This window comes from Neocloeon triangulifer, unplaced genomic scaffold, assembly GCF_031216515.1.
Source record: "Neocloeon triangulifer isolate White Clay Creek 2 clone unplaced genomic scaffold, ASM3121651v1 ptg000004l, whole genome shotgun sequence".
NCBI lineage: Eukaryota > Metazoa > Arthropoda > Insecta > Ephemeroptera > Baetidae > Neocloeon > Neocloeon triangulifer.
Window position 1 is genome coordinate 303,080 of NW_026775547.1, and position 13,319 is coordinate 316,398.

Below are 13,319 nucleotides of genomic sequence, written 5' to 3' on the forward strand. Positions count from 1 at the left end.
GAAACACAACAAGCCCAGTAGCCGAGAGAAAAAGGACAGCTATTCATTTCGCGTGCCGGCTGTTCTTTTTGCGGCCTAAGGATATTTTTACAACATTACTTAATCCGCACCGTAATAAACGCTGAATGGTTGTGAATTAAACTATCGCGGCTGCCACGCTATCTTTCATGGTGGTGCGATTTATTTGCGCTTTCAAAAACTCTTGAAATGGCTTTATGCGCGGAAATTACGTTTTATTATCAGCTTGAAAGATAATTGAAAATTTGCATGACGGATTTAATTTGCCACCATAGCTGGGCCAAAGTACTTTTAACATCGTAAAATATGTTGAAAACTACGTCTTAAATCTAATTACAAAGGAAGTAGTAAAATTGATACATCGTTAAGTAGAAATTGAATATATATATATATATATATATATATATATATATATATATATATATATATATATATATATATATATATATATATATATATATATATATATATATATATATATATATATATATCTATATATACTGTATATATATCTTTAAAATGAAACGCAAAAATTTATTATTGTGCTAAAAGAATTTCGTTTCTAGTTTCTATTTTTTAAACTGCATCTTAAACAAAATAAAATACTCTTTATACCAATGAAATAAAGTCACGAAATGAGTTACTTTCATTCTGCTTTCATTGTTATTTTTAACAACAACAACAAAGAGCAGTGGCGGAAACAAGAGTGTCGAGGGAGGAAATTTACACGGGCACCGAATCGCGGGGGGACCCGCGGGGCTCGACGAAGTGGGAAAAAATTAAAAAGAAATATTTTTTGCAAGTAATGTTTTAAGCGAATAATTTTGCTCGCTTCGCTCGCATATTTGCTTTTTTATTATAGAACAAAATTTTCGCACAACATTATAATATAATTTAATCTTCCTTTCTATTCCTTTCTATTTAAAATTTAATAAATTTTGACGACACAATCACGAATCAGCCGAAATAAACTTTTTAAGTCAGTTTTAAAAACAAGAATTAATTATAAATTAAAATAATAAAAAAATTGTATTCACAAATTTAAATTACTTTATTCCTAAACAACAATAATAATAATTACTTTGTTATTGTGTGTTTTTAAATAAACGCCACTTTGTGTTTTTAAATTAAAGCTTTTAAGTAATTTCTATTAAGCTATAACGTCAACGAAAGTATTATTTAGAAAATATTTTAATTTTTTAAAATCTATATATTTTTTCTACTATTTAATTAATTACATAGGCAATTTTAAGCTCGCTAAAGAAGCGGGAAAGAGCCACCGCTCTTCGGGAAAGAGCCATCGCTCCTCGGGAAAGAGCTCCTGGGGAGCCGGCGCTCCTGGGGAGCCGTCGCTCCTGAGGAGCCGTCGCTCCTGAGGAGCCGTCGCTCCTGAGGAGCCGTCGCTCCTGAGGAGCCGTCGCTCCTGAGGAGCCGTCGCTCCTGAGGAGCCGTCGCTCCTGAGGAGCCGTCGCTCCTGAGGAGCCGTCGCTCCTGAGGAGCCGTCGCTCCTGAGGAGCCGGCGCTCCTGGGGAGCCGGCGCTCCTGGGGAGCCGTCGCTCCTGGGGAGCCGGCGCTCCTGAGGAGCCGGCGCTCCTGGGGAGCCGGCGCTCCTGGGGAGCCGGCGCTCCTGGGGAGCCGGCGCTCCTGGGGAGCCGGCGCTCCTGGGGAGCCGGCGCTCCTGGGGAGCCGGCGCTCCTGGGGAGCCGGCGCTCCTGGGGAGCCGGCGCTCCTGGGGAGCCGGCGCTCCTGAGGAGCCGTCGCTCCTGGGGAGCCGGCGCTCCTGGGGAGCCGGCGCTCCTGAGGAGCCGTCGCTCCTGGGGAGCCGGCGCTCCTGGGGAGCCGGCGCTCCTGGGGAGCCGGCGCTCCTGGGGAGCCGGCGCTCCTGGGGAGCCGGCGCTCCTGGGGAGCCGGCGCTCCTGGGGAGCCGGCGCTCCTGGGGAGCCGGCGCTCCTGGGGAGCCGTCGCTCCTGGGGAGCCGTCGCTCCTGGGGAGCCGGCGCTCCTGGGGAGCCGGCGCTCCTGGGGAGCCGGCGCTCCTGGGGAGCCGGCGCTCCTGGGGAGCCGGCGCTCCTGGGGAGCCGGCGCTCCTGGGGAGCCGGCGCTCCTGGGGAGCCGTCGCTCCTGGGGAGCCGTCGCTCCTGGGGAGCCGTCGCTCCTGGGGAGCCGTCGCTCCTGGGGAGCCACCGCTCCTCGAGAAAGAGCCATGGCTCCCCGGGAAAGAGCCATCGCTCCTCGGGAAAGAGCCATGGCTCCCCGGGAGAGCCATGAAACACCACCAATGACAAAGAGTTTACGTTGTGAATAAAAACAAACTAATTTATATTAAGGTTTTTTATCTTTATTTTTATCTCAAAAATAATATAATCCCTATTGTTTTATCAAACTCAACTGTCTTAAATTGTAATAAAACGAATAATAAGTTAGGAAATTCTCCCCCACGGACCGTTTCTCCCTGAATTTGTTAACAGGATTCCTTCAGCGTGAGACTTGAGACTGTGCAGCAGCTCTAAATTGAATCTGAAGCGAAGTGAAAGTTGGACTAAAAGTTTTCCCGTTCACCGCCGCGTCGTTGTTCTCAAATCGAGTAAATTCCTCCAACGGCAGCTGCACTTGTTCTTCCCATGGCGATAAATTAAGTGGAATTAGAGACACGCCGACTGCCGATAAATTATTTCCAGCGACTATTTGCGCGGTGAGTCGACGCGGTTAATTTGCGAGCTCTTTTCAGCACGTGACACCCCGAGTGTATTTTTCACAGCAATGATGGATGCTGCAGTCAGGTTAAAAGGCTCGGCTGACGTAGCGAGTGACGCCTTTAATGAGCCAACAACGCGACTTAATTGCCACTGATACGTGTGGGATTCCACCCTTGACGTCACACGTGCCATCGATTTCCCTGTGGGAAGTTGGGGCTACCGTCCGAGTGACCTATCTTATCAATTTCGACGCCGTCTTTTTCAAATTTATGACTCCGGAGCCGTAAAATCTCGAGGGATCCGTCGGCAAATATTTGCAAAGTAAAGCCAGCCGACGGCAAACATGCAAGTGGGTCACGGTTACCCACAATTCTCTTTGGGTTTTTGGCTGGTTTTATCTCAAAAAGGGGGATAAAAACGAAAAGAGACGATAATTTTCAGAGGATCAAGTCTCCGTAAAATTTTGGTTGAATAAATTCGTTTTAGGAGATTTTTATTGATCAATCATGCCTCAATTAGTAAAGATAGAAAATTTCATAATCAATTTCTCTTCAGCATAAAAAAAATAAATGCCATAACAAGGGTTGGGAATTATTTTTTTAATCCAAATAAGTGATTGATGATTATTTAATTGGCATATTTTTTGCTGTTCAATGTCCTAATGCGTGATTTAGATGGATTTTTCATATCTATCATGTTCAAAGTTCAAACAATATTTAAATGAAAAAATTATCTAATAAAATATATATTATGAAATTACTTAAATTTTCCAGTATTTGCGCTTTCTTAGATTGTTCTTCAAAAAAATAAAATAACTAATTTTTAAATCTGTTTTCATTACAATTTAAATAATCTTATATGTATAACGCAGCTATTCAAGATAAGAAAATTAATCGCCAAAATTTAAGTTATAATAAATTTAATTTTAATTTTAAATGTACTTCCTGGTATAGGTTTTTACAACAAATTGAAGAGCCTGGTAGGGAAACTTTTCCTTTGATTAATTACAAATTTCCGTCTGAATTTTTGAGCACCGATTAATGTTCGCCCAACTGAAAAGGCAAAGCCGCTTGCGTTCTTCTTTTCCCCTTTCTCAACTTTGTTTGGTTTTCCCCTTGGACGAGTTTGCTCTTGAGACACGGCTGAATAAACCGCCCCGCCACGGACCGATTCCACCCAGCACTTTTTTTTTTCAATTTGTTGACGGCTACAAAGTTGCCATCACGCAAAGAGAAGCAATTTGGCTCGCAAAAACAATGCCTCAAGAGAAAGATATTATGCTTCGAGCAGGCCAAAGATGGGTATTATTTATTTTCCTTCAAAGAATTTCCTCACAAATGGAAGTTGCGGGTGCGACGAGTCATCCGGGGGTCGATTGCCACTTAATAAAGGCAGGTCACGTATTCCGGCTCTCGACTGCCTTCGGAAGCGAAAAATCGATGTTTGAAGACGCGCGGCGCTGCCTCTTTTACAAATTACTTTATGAACTTGCAGGCCCCGAGCTTACTTCTTCTTAAACGAGAAAAAAGCAGTTAGTCTCATCTCCGAGGATAATTTGCTGTCCTTGTGCAATTTTTTCTCTCCCGCCCATGTCGCCTTCAAAGCTGAATCAGGGTCAACCATCCGGCCGGTCTAATAAATCGCGGCGCTTCCGAGGAGGCCGAATGACTTTTGGCCCATTTGAGCTAATTATTGAGAGAGAGTGGAGTCTCAAGGGCCTCCGGGTGGCTCTTTGTGCGATTAGTGGGTGCTGTCGAAATGCGTGCGGGCCGACATGAAAGTTGGCACTCAAATGAGAACGCGCACTGCGACGAAAATAAGTCATGCGAATGAACGACTACCAAAGGACCATTGAACGGCGGAAGAATCCTTCGTACTCTCTTCAGCGATATCATCCCCCGCCCATTGTTCATTTGAATTCGCGGGAAGTGACATGGCCACACCAACAAAAACGCATTTAGTGGTTAAATATTATGAACGTAATGTAAGGAAACTTTGCTCCAATTTTTAATTTAATTTTAAAAAAACTGCACACTATATAGGGGTGACAAAAACAGGATGCATTTCTAATATGTAATTTTTATTGCTGAAAAAATAATATATTTGTTAAAACAATTATTCCTTTAATCTCAAGAAAATTCTTTTTCCTTTGTCAACGATTTTTCTTCTGATGAAGTTAATAATAATATCCTTTGATCGGCTCAGATTTGATTTACAGAATTTTATCTTAAGATTCCAATTTTCAGAAAAGTAATCAATTTAAAAAGAAAATCATGTATAAACAGCTTGAAAATTTGATGTCGAGAAAAACGCCGGTTCTATTTTTTATTTATTTAAATTTTTTCCCCTAAAATCCCTCGTTTGTAGCTTAAGAAAATCACCTTACATAGGCAAGTATTTGAATCTATTTTCCCCATTTATATTTTATTTGATAAATTTCACCCAATCGAAACAAAGGCTAAAATTTTCTGCTTTGAATTATAAGAGAGATGCATCCATCTCATCAAATTCACCTATTCATTTCCTATGTAACTAGATTTTATCTTTGAATATGGTTGACCCACATTTGAAAACTCTATTTGATTATATTATAAAGTACCAACTATCTGATTTTTTTTCGTCTTCCTCGTAAAAGGAACATTACAAAAGTTCATTTTGACCGCATGCTTGAGAAGTAAAGTGGACTTGCTTTAAAGATAGTCAGAACGAATTCCATGCGGTACCAAAACAAAGAACACACTAAAATGCAAATCAGCTCCGGCGCATGCAAAGCCAGTGGTTGGCGTGTGTATTTGTGTGTTGAGAGAACTTTGTGAATACGAAAGATGGAAAGGGTGTTTTTATTGCAATCCGTCCGCATTTCGCAAACCATTCCGATTATATTACTTTCTCAGAAGTCCTCACAATCAGTGTGATTATTGGTGTGTGTGTGTGTGTGTGTGTGTTATTTTTATGTTTCAATAAATACAAAGCAGTGCTTCAATAGTAGTAGATTTAAGGCGCCGAGGCTTTCAACTCACCTTTGGCATCTGAGAATGGAACACAGGAAAACAGAGAGAGAAAGAAATGAACACAAATATGCTGAAGAAACAACTCTCTGCTTTGAGAGTTATATATTTGATCAAACAATATTTAAAAATTTTCAAGTCGCGGGGATCAATGAATATTAATGATTTAGGAGGAAATTATGTAAAATAATTTTAATGCATGTTGACATGCACACGAAAGAAATAGGATGGAACGAAAAAAGCTCACAGTGAGCTGGTTATTGGAAAGATTCTAATCACGGACATGCTCGAGATGACTCCACAGTGTTTATTTGCCACAATTCGGGGCAGACCCTCATCCAAGAAGAGCAAACACACTCAAATGCAAATTATCAGATAATGCACGAAAAATTGTTTTGACTTTTTTAAACTGTTAGAAAGACTTTAATTTTTATATTTTATTAGCTGAACTCTAATTGGAAATTTTAAAATACATAATTTGGGTTGCTTTTTAAGGTGGAATGAGTTTATGGCGTAGATTAATTAATTAAATTATAAAGATGTTGATAATATAATGAAGTTATTAAGGCTCAATTTAGATTTTTAATCAAGGCAGTTTTGATGAAATTAGCGTGGTGATGCCTTTTTGTTCCGTAATATAATGTAACCTTCCCAAAAATAACAATTTGGAGAAACAAAATTACAAAACTTCTGGCCAAAGATAAATTTAAGACCTTTACATTAATGAAAAACAGTAAATTTAAAATTTTTCTTTCACACTGCAATAAAAAGTTCATTTCAAATTAGAATTATTCATTTTAATTTAGAGGATATTTTTAATTGTTCATTTTCTGACAGAAATTTCAATTTTCAACAAATTTATATTTAAAAATCCAACAGAATTTAATTTTATCCCAATTTTAAACGATTGTTCACCAGTCAGGGCTAGTAATTTCAATTTAACTTTTGCTCAAACAAATAGTCATATTGCTATCAATAATACAAACCACGCTCATTCCACCTTAAAATTGATTTAGAAATTATAAGTTTAACAAATGAGAAATAAAATTTTCACTCACCAGACTCGCGTCCACCCTTGACGCAGATGCCGAAGCCGTGGGCCGATTCGGCGGGCCGGCTCATGCTGACCGTGCGCACCGGCTTGTTGTTCATTATGTTGATGGGCGGCAAAGGGTCGTTGACGTGACCCCGGCCGTGCTGCTTGCCAGCCGGGAGGTGGTTCGAGTTGAGCATCCTGATCACCTGCTCGGGCGAGATGCTGGCGCCATGCGTCGGGTTATGCGGCTGCTTCGAGCGCGGGTTTCGCACCGGCGGGGACTGACTGGCGGCCCGCGCGTTGATCGGCCTGTGGAGCGCATCAACAAATGGTTCAATTTTCAATAAATAGGTCAAAATCGCAAAAAGATCCAGAGCAGGGAGTATTCAAAGGAAGGAGAAGAAGGAAGCAAGTAGTGTTACCTGCACAGCTATTAAATTAGCAAAATTAAACTGAAACAGAACAGCAGAAAAAAATTTAGATGGATGTATTAATTATATATTTTATTTATGCATGACTTATGGTATTATTTATAAGATAATGATATACTTTGATTGAAATTTAACACTCATGGTGCATTTTATAAAAATTTATACCTAGCTGAAAAAAAAATGAAATAAAAGATAATTCAAAAGTTGACCAGCTGGCTTATATTAGAAAGAAAAAAAACCGTGGTCTTGATCAGAGGCAGGGCAGATTTATCTTGAAAAATATTAGTGTTTCTATATGATGTTAAGTGTAGTGTCAAATTTTAAATTTTTACACAGGATATTGATACAACAAATTCAAAACATTTTACTAAATTTAATATTTAATTAATAGCATCTATTTTTTTCTTTTATTTAAATTGTTATGTTTTATTATAAAAAAATTATTAAATTTATTAAAGTTTAAAATATCAGCTTGATTTTATCTTAATATAATATAAATTTTTACCTTTTCATTTTTAATTTTTTTAACAATTTACTTTTAATTAATAATAATGTATTTTGTTTAACAAGTGCAAATATAGAAAAAATGCCTGTTAAAAATGTTTTAGGATAACAGTTCTTTAATTATATATTTATAAAAATACAGTACAAAACGGTCTCAATCCGAACACATAGGGGTCAGATGCGTCCGCTTCTAGTACCGGAAGGGGAGTGGCAATTTATTTTACGACAAACGAGAGACATAATTTTAGAGGCAATTTCTTTAAAAAATAGCAAATTATAACGGAAAAATTCACCTACCTGAGGCGAGTCGATGAGTGCAGTGACACTTCCGAGTGGTCGGTGCGGCGATAAAATCCATTATTCGCCTTAATTCGGTGTGATACGGGTTGATTGCTGATATTTTTGCCTGATTCGCCATTTTTCCTTCAGCGAGGAAGTTTCCAGAGACGCCGGTGCTTGGGCAGCCGGCGAGAGAAAAGGAAATGAGGGGGGGTTGGGAGGGAGCGCTACCTGCACAATGCAGCAGCATTGGAATGCGCCCCCACCAACACTCTCTCTTTCTCTTATCACTCGCCGCTGCCGTTGTGCCCAACAAGTCCTTGGAAGAAAGAAAATGGCGAGAAAGTCGAAAATTTTCATGAATCGTCACCGTATCTCAACGAATTGAGGCAAATGGGGAATTTTCTCGTTCAGCCGACCACTAGGAAACGGCGCCACATTCATAAACTGGTCCCAGGTATGTGATTTTTGCTATTATTTTTACAGATTAAAAATTTTTCGCTTATTTTATTTGATCGTGTCAATTTCACACGCTGGTGAAAATTTGAAATTTGCGCCACAGAAAACCAACAGCCAATCAAAAGCGGTGCTTATTAAGCCATAATGCGTGCGCTTCTGTTTCGGATATTTCTCAATATCAAGACCCCATTGATACAGTAATTGAAACAAGTAATCTTACTTACTGAAATAGTAATTTATTGTCTCATATATTTGTAGGAAAAGCCTCTATAATTTTTAATTATGTAAAGGAAGTAAAAAAAATTATAATAATCTAGAAATAATACAATCCTTACTAAGAATGAATATTTACGAGAGCTCTCAAAATAAATTTAAATCCAAAAGAAATGATCATTGAATGAAAATAAGAAAGGAATGGACGAACCTGAAGCCGATCTCGCGCAGCGGGAGGTCGCGTGCCGACGGCCTGGCCTCGACGATGGTGTAGGAGGTGCCGGGCGGCGAGTAATACTGTCCCGAGCGGTGTCGGGCGGAGGCGTCCGGGTAGGCGGCATCCTCGGCCTCGTAGTATCCGCGTCGGTGCGGCTCCGAGGAGGGAGCGTTGCGCTGCAGCGTCTGCACGGCCCTGCGGTGCGGCGAGCACGACGAGCACTGACCGTTCGGGGGCAGGGGCTGCGAACACCCGCAGTACAGACACCACGAGGGCGCGGCCGCGGTGATCAGGCCCCCGCTGCCCCGTGCGCCGCTCGCGGCCAACGGGGCCGTTGTGACCGGCGAGTTGAAGCCGCCGCCTCGGCCGCACACGTCGCAACCGGCACCACCTTCAACACAGAACATCACATTTTCTTACCGATTTTTAATTTATTTCATGAGCTTAGAAATTTTCGTACAGAAATTAATAATAATAATTTAGCACCAAATAGGATCTTATTTCAAATTTTAGACTGTATTGCAAATTAAAGCACAAAAGCCACGCAGTGTTACCTAAAAAAATCAGGCTGTAAAGATAATAAATATTACCAAAAATAACCGTAAAAATCACTGTGGACTGTGCTCGATTATTAGCTGGGGAAGATGAAACTCATTAGAAAATCCAAAACAGTGTTACAAAGAGAGGTGAAAATTAGTTTTGCGAAAAAAAAATTATATTAATTCGTGTTTCTTGAAAAGCTTTTTCAGTAAAACTATTGTTTTTCACCCCTTTTTTTTATCAATTTTTAGTTTAAACTCAGTTTTTGGTCTGGGTATAGTGACTGCCTAATATTTTTTAGGCTAAAACTGTTTTTTATTAAATTTACTCATCGGGACTCGTCAAATAGTCTGAGTAAAATAAAGCATCAACAAATTATGAATTTCATTACATTTTTGCATACCACAAGCAATTGTCTTTGAAATTAAAACCTTCAATTTAAAATCATTTTTCATGACAAAATTTAGTAGTTAACGTTTAAAAAAGATTTATATAAGGAAATTATGTCTTAATTTTGTGTTAAAATTTAATATAATCTACTTGAAAGTAATTATGCATCAAATAATGTTAACGCTACACATCAAATAATAAAGCAATGCACAGCACTAAAGTGATTTTTTAATTTCAAATCACACAAACCTCCTGTTGCAATTATTCATAATAATATTAAAAAAATATTATAAATTTTTAGGGCTTCCCATTAAGGATCTCGCAAGAGGGTTGTAAATGCGAGTTTTCAAGGTCCGTATACATTTCCGTGCGTCAGATGCTCTCCAGGTAATGAAATTGGTGTGGTATATATGGGGTGTGCTGGGGAGTTATTATTATGGCTGCGGTCAGGCCGCGCTCTGCATTAGCTGCGGTTTTCTGAATGAAGCAGCAGCATTTCCTACTCCCAGTGGTGAATTATTCGGAGTGTTTTGATTTTCCCATTTTTGGTGGAAAAACTTTCTATGATATGAAGCAAGAAGCAACATATGTATGGAGTACAAATAAAGGAAACCAATGTTAAAGGAATTAAATAAAAATGTGCAGAAAAATTGAAAATGTTTCTGTTAATCATTTTTTTTTCTACTACAATAAATAAAAAAACTACCCTTAACACCAATATGTGCCAAAAGAGACAAAAATTTTAATTTTATTCCGTTGATTTTAAGAAATACAATTTAAATGTGAAAAATTCTGATTAAAAAATATAAATATTTAAATTTTTCGATTGGAAATATTAAATAATGGGTTTCCTGAGTGCAATTAATATTGAATGATTTTAATTAATACGTACAAATATTAAAAATACAAATTATGCTCATAATTTTTAGTGTGACTGACCTGCACGGTTGTAGAAGGCAGCAGCAGCCGGCGAAAAGTGAGGCTGGTGGTGGTGCGCTGGAGGCAATTGTGGATGGTGGTGGTCCTGGGTCGGCGGTCTCCGGCTCGAGATCTCCTCTAGCTCTCGACTGACGAGGAACTCTTCCTCGGCCAACTGCGCCGCGGCGAAGGCTGCATCAAAGGCATCTAGGGCGGTAGAGGCTGAGGCCATGCACGCAGGGGGCGCCCCGCCCACCACAACGGGGCATCACACTACGCCACCCTGAAACACAAGACGTCCGCAGTTACATAATGGACTGGGGATTTACTTGCGACTTTTATTCTCCACAGTCTTAATGTCGTCAGACACAAATTTAGAGTGCAAAGGCTGTGAAATTTACGCAATTCTTATAATCAAGATAACAATTAAAAACGTTTGAAATTATAATTAAACCAAACGAGGATAAAGAAGGTTTTAAAAAGTGACTCCAATTATTTAATGTTTACTTTTAAATTTAAATTAATTAAAAGCTTTTTTATGGCTTTATACTCAAATTGGAAAATTTTCAACTTCAGAAAGTGCTTTAAATCAATTTGGATTTGCAACAAATTGAATCTTCATTCAAAGTTTTCTGTGAATCAAATTTTCTCTCTAAAAGATATTTAAAAAATTCAAATTTTGTTAATTTACACTATTTTAAACTCTGTCAGAAAAATATTTAAAAAAAATCAACTTAATTCGCCGATGTTTAATTTTTCTGTGGAAATTTTACGAAAATTGTGCATATGGGAAAAAATAATACATTTGCCAGATGTTCGGAAGCACCGGAGAAGCATTACCAATTGGCGAGATTGTTTGCGTGGCGAGTGTGTTTTGACAGCTCAAACGTAAACAGCTAGAGCGTTTTCGGAAGTGGTGCGCGAGAGCTTACGACCAAAATAGGTTATGCAACCGGCTTGACGAAAGTGTCACACGGATTGCCTAGCGCCGAATCTGGCTCTTGCGTGGAGAGAGGAGGGACACCTGTTCCGAATGGTGTTGCGACATGGAAAGGAAGAGAGGCGAAATTGGAACCATTCTGCGCTCATTTCGCAACGTCTCACGCAATTTATGGCCTTGTTATCCACGAGAAAAAGTTTTTATTATACGCACATCTCGCTGATGATCGATCTTTGGCGGCTAAACTTTTGGCACGCTACAAGAAAGGGAATTATTCAAAATCGTTCTGTCGTTCTGCAATATTTTAACAGTCAATTTTTTTCTTCTTTTAAAACTATCACTTTTGTGATCTATTGATCAGATCACAAAAACAGTTTGGTTAATTTAAAAAGTTAAAAAAAAAATTGCTTTCGAATTTTAATTAACTGATACAAAAGATCGTATCTTCTATGCTCAATCTGATGATGAACCTTATTGAATTATTTCATGCTGAATAAAAATATTTAAATTATCAACTTCAACTTTTGGCTTTGTACACGAAAAATATTGCAGGTAAAAAACTTTATTTTAATTTTTTCCCCTCTTATAACATTTTTTACTGTTGTTGCCGTTATACAGAATATAACGTTAAGTGCGAGTTTCCACACTTCAAGCTAATTATTTAATATTTTAAGAAAAATTGACTTTTAAATTTAATTCTATTAGAGTGTCTAGTTTTCTTTCGTAAATTGCACTGTGCGTCCATAATTTTTAAACGAAAGTAAAAAAAAACGTTTGGTTTTTAAATTTTTAAAGGATTGGCTAATTAAGATTATTTTAACATTTTGCTCACCAGAAAGAATTTTTTCAATTACAATTTGAGTGTGTAATTTACACATTATAGAAATTTGATGCTTTATAAAATAACTGTTTAATAATGAGTAAAATGATAAAGCAAAATATTATGCTTTTAAATTGTATTTAATTCATTTCACTCTATGTCAGGTGTTACACGAAACGCTGAAATGATAAATTTGACACCTGGTTGCACCATGAAATATATATTTAATAAAAATCCACATTGAATCCCCTTCACATTTCGTGTCGGTCGCCTCGTGAGCTCCGCTTTTATTACGTCGGCACGTCGTTGTGTTTTACGCGTTTTGTCGGATGTCGGACAAGGAGCTGCTTGTATGCGCCGCCCGATGCAACTCTTAATAATCGCGTGCGACTGCGAGGAGCCTCCATAAATCCCACATGTCTGACCTTATTCTGCAAAAGTGCCGATAAATCTGCAGCGCTGGAAAATTTCCATTATTTCCGAAAAGACTAAGGCGGGCGTTATTATTTGGCTCTCGCAGGAGGGTGCGACTCTCTGCTTGATGTGACCTAATTTCGGTTTGCGGCATTCAACAGTTTCGTACGCATTATTCCTCTTTGCGAGAGCGAACACTGATTCTTTCGCCGTCTTGCCCCCGACGAAAGCCGGTTTTTATTATCATTATTTCGCCGACCATAAATATCAAGGCGCAAACCTTCTCTGCGCGTTCTTTTATTTCCATCTCTTTCTCTCAGAGAAGAAATCTCTGCATATTTCACGACGGCAGAACGCACTCGTGACGGGTGGTGGAATTAATTCGCTTTGCTCTCGACCCCGATTTCTCAGAAGGAAGTATGAAATTCTGTGACAGA

At 39.0% G+C, this 13,319-nt stretch overlaps 1 protein-coding gene across 6 annotated transcripts in view; it reads right to left on the minus strand.

Annotated features, from left to right (window-relative positions):
- LOC132193729 (whirlin) overlaps positions 1-13,319 on the minus strand; it is a 94,648-nt gene that overhangs the window by 57,547 nt on the left and 23,782 nt on the right. For all 6 annotated transcript variants that reach the window (XM_059614582.1, XM_059614581.1, XM_059614580.1 and 3 more), the window contains exons 2-4: positions 10,730-10,991; positions 8,855-9,251; positions 6,780-7,066 (exon numbers count right to left, since the gene is read on the minus strand). In XM_059614582.1, the coding sequence (XP_059470565.1) occupies positions 6,780-7,066; positions 8,855-9,251; positions 10,730-10,940 (895 nt within the window). In that variant the 5' untranslated portion in view covers positions 10,941-10,991. The remainder of the gene's footprint in view (positions 1-6,779; positions 7,067-8,854; positions 9,252-10,729; positions 10,992-13,319) is intronic.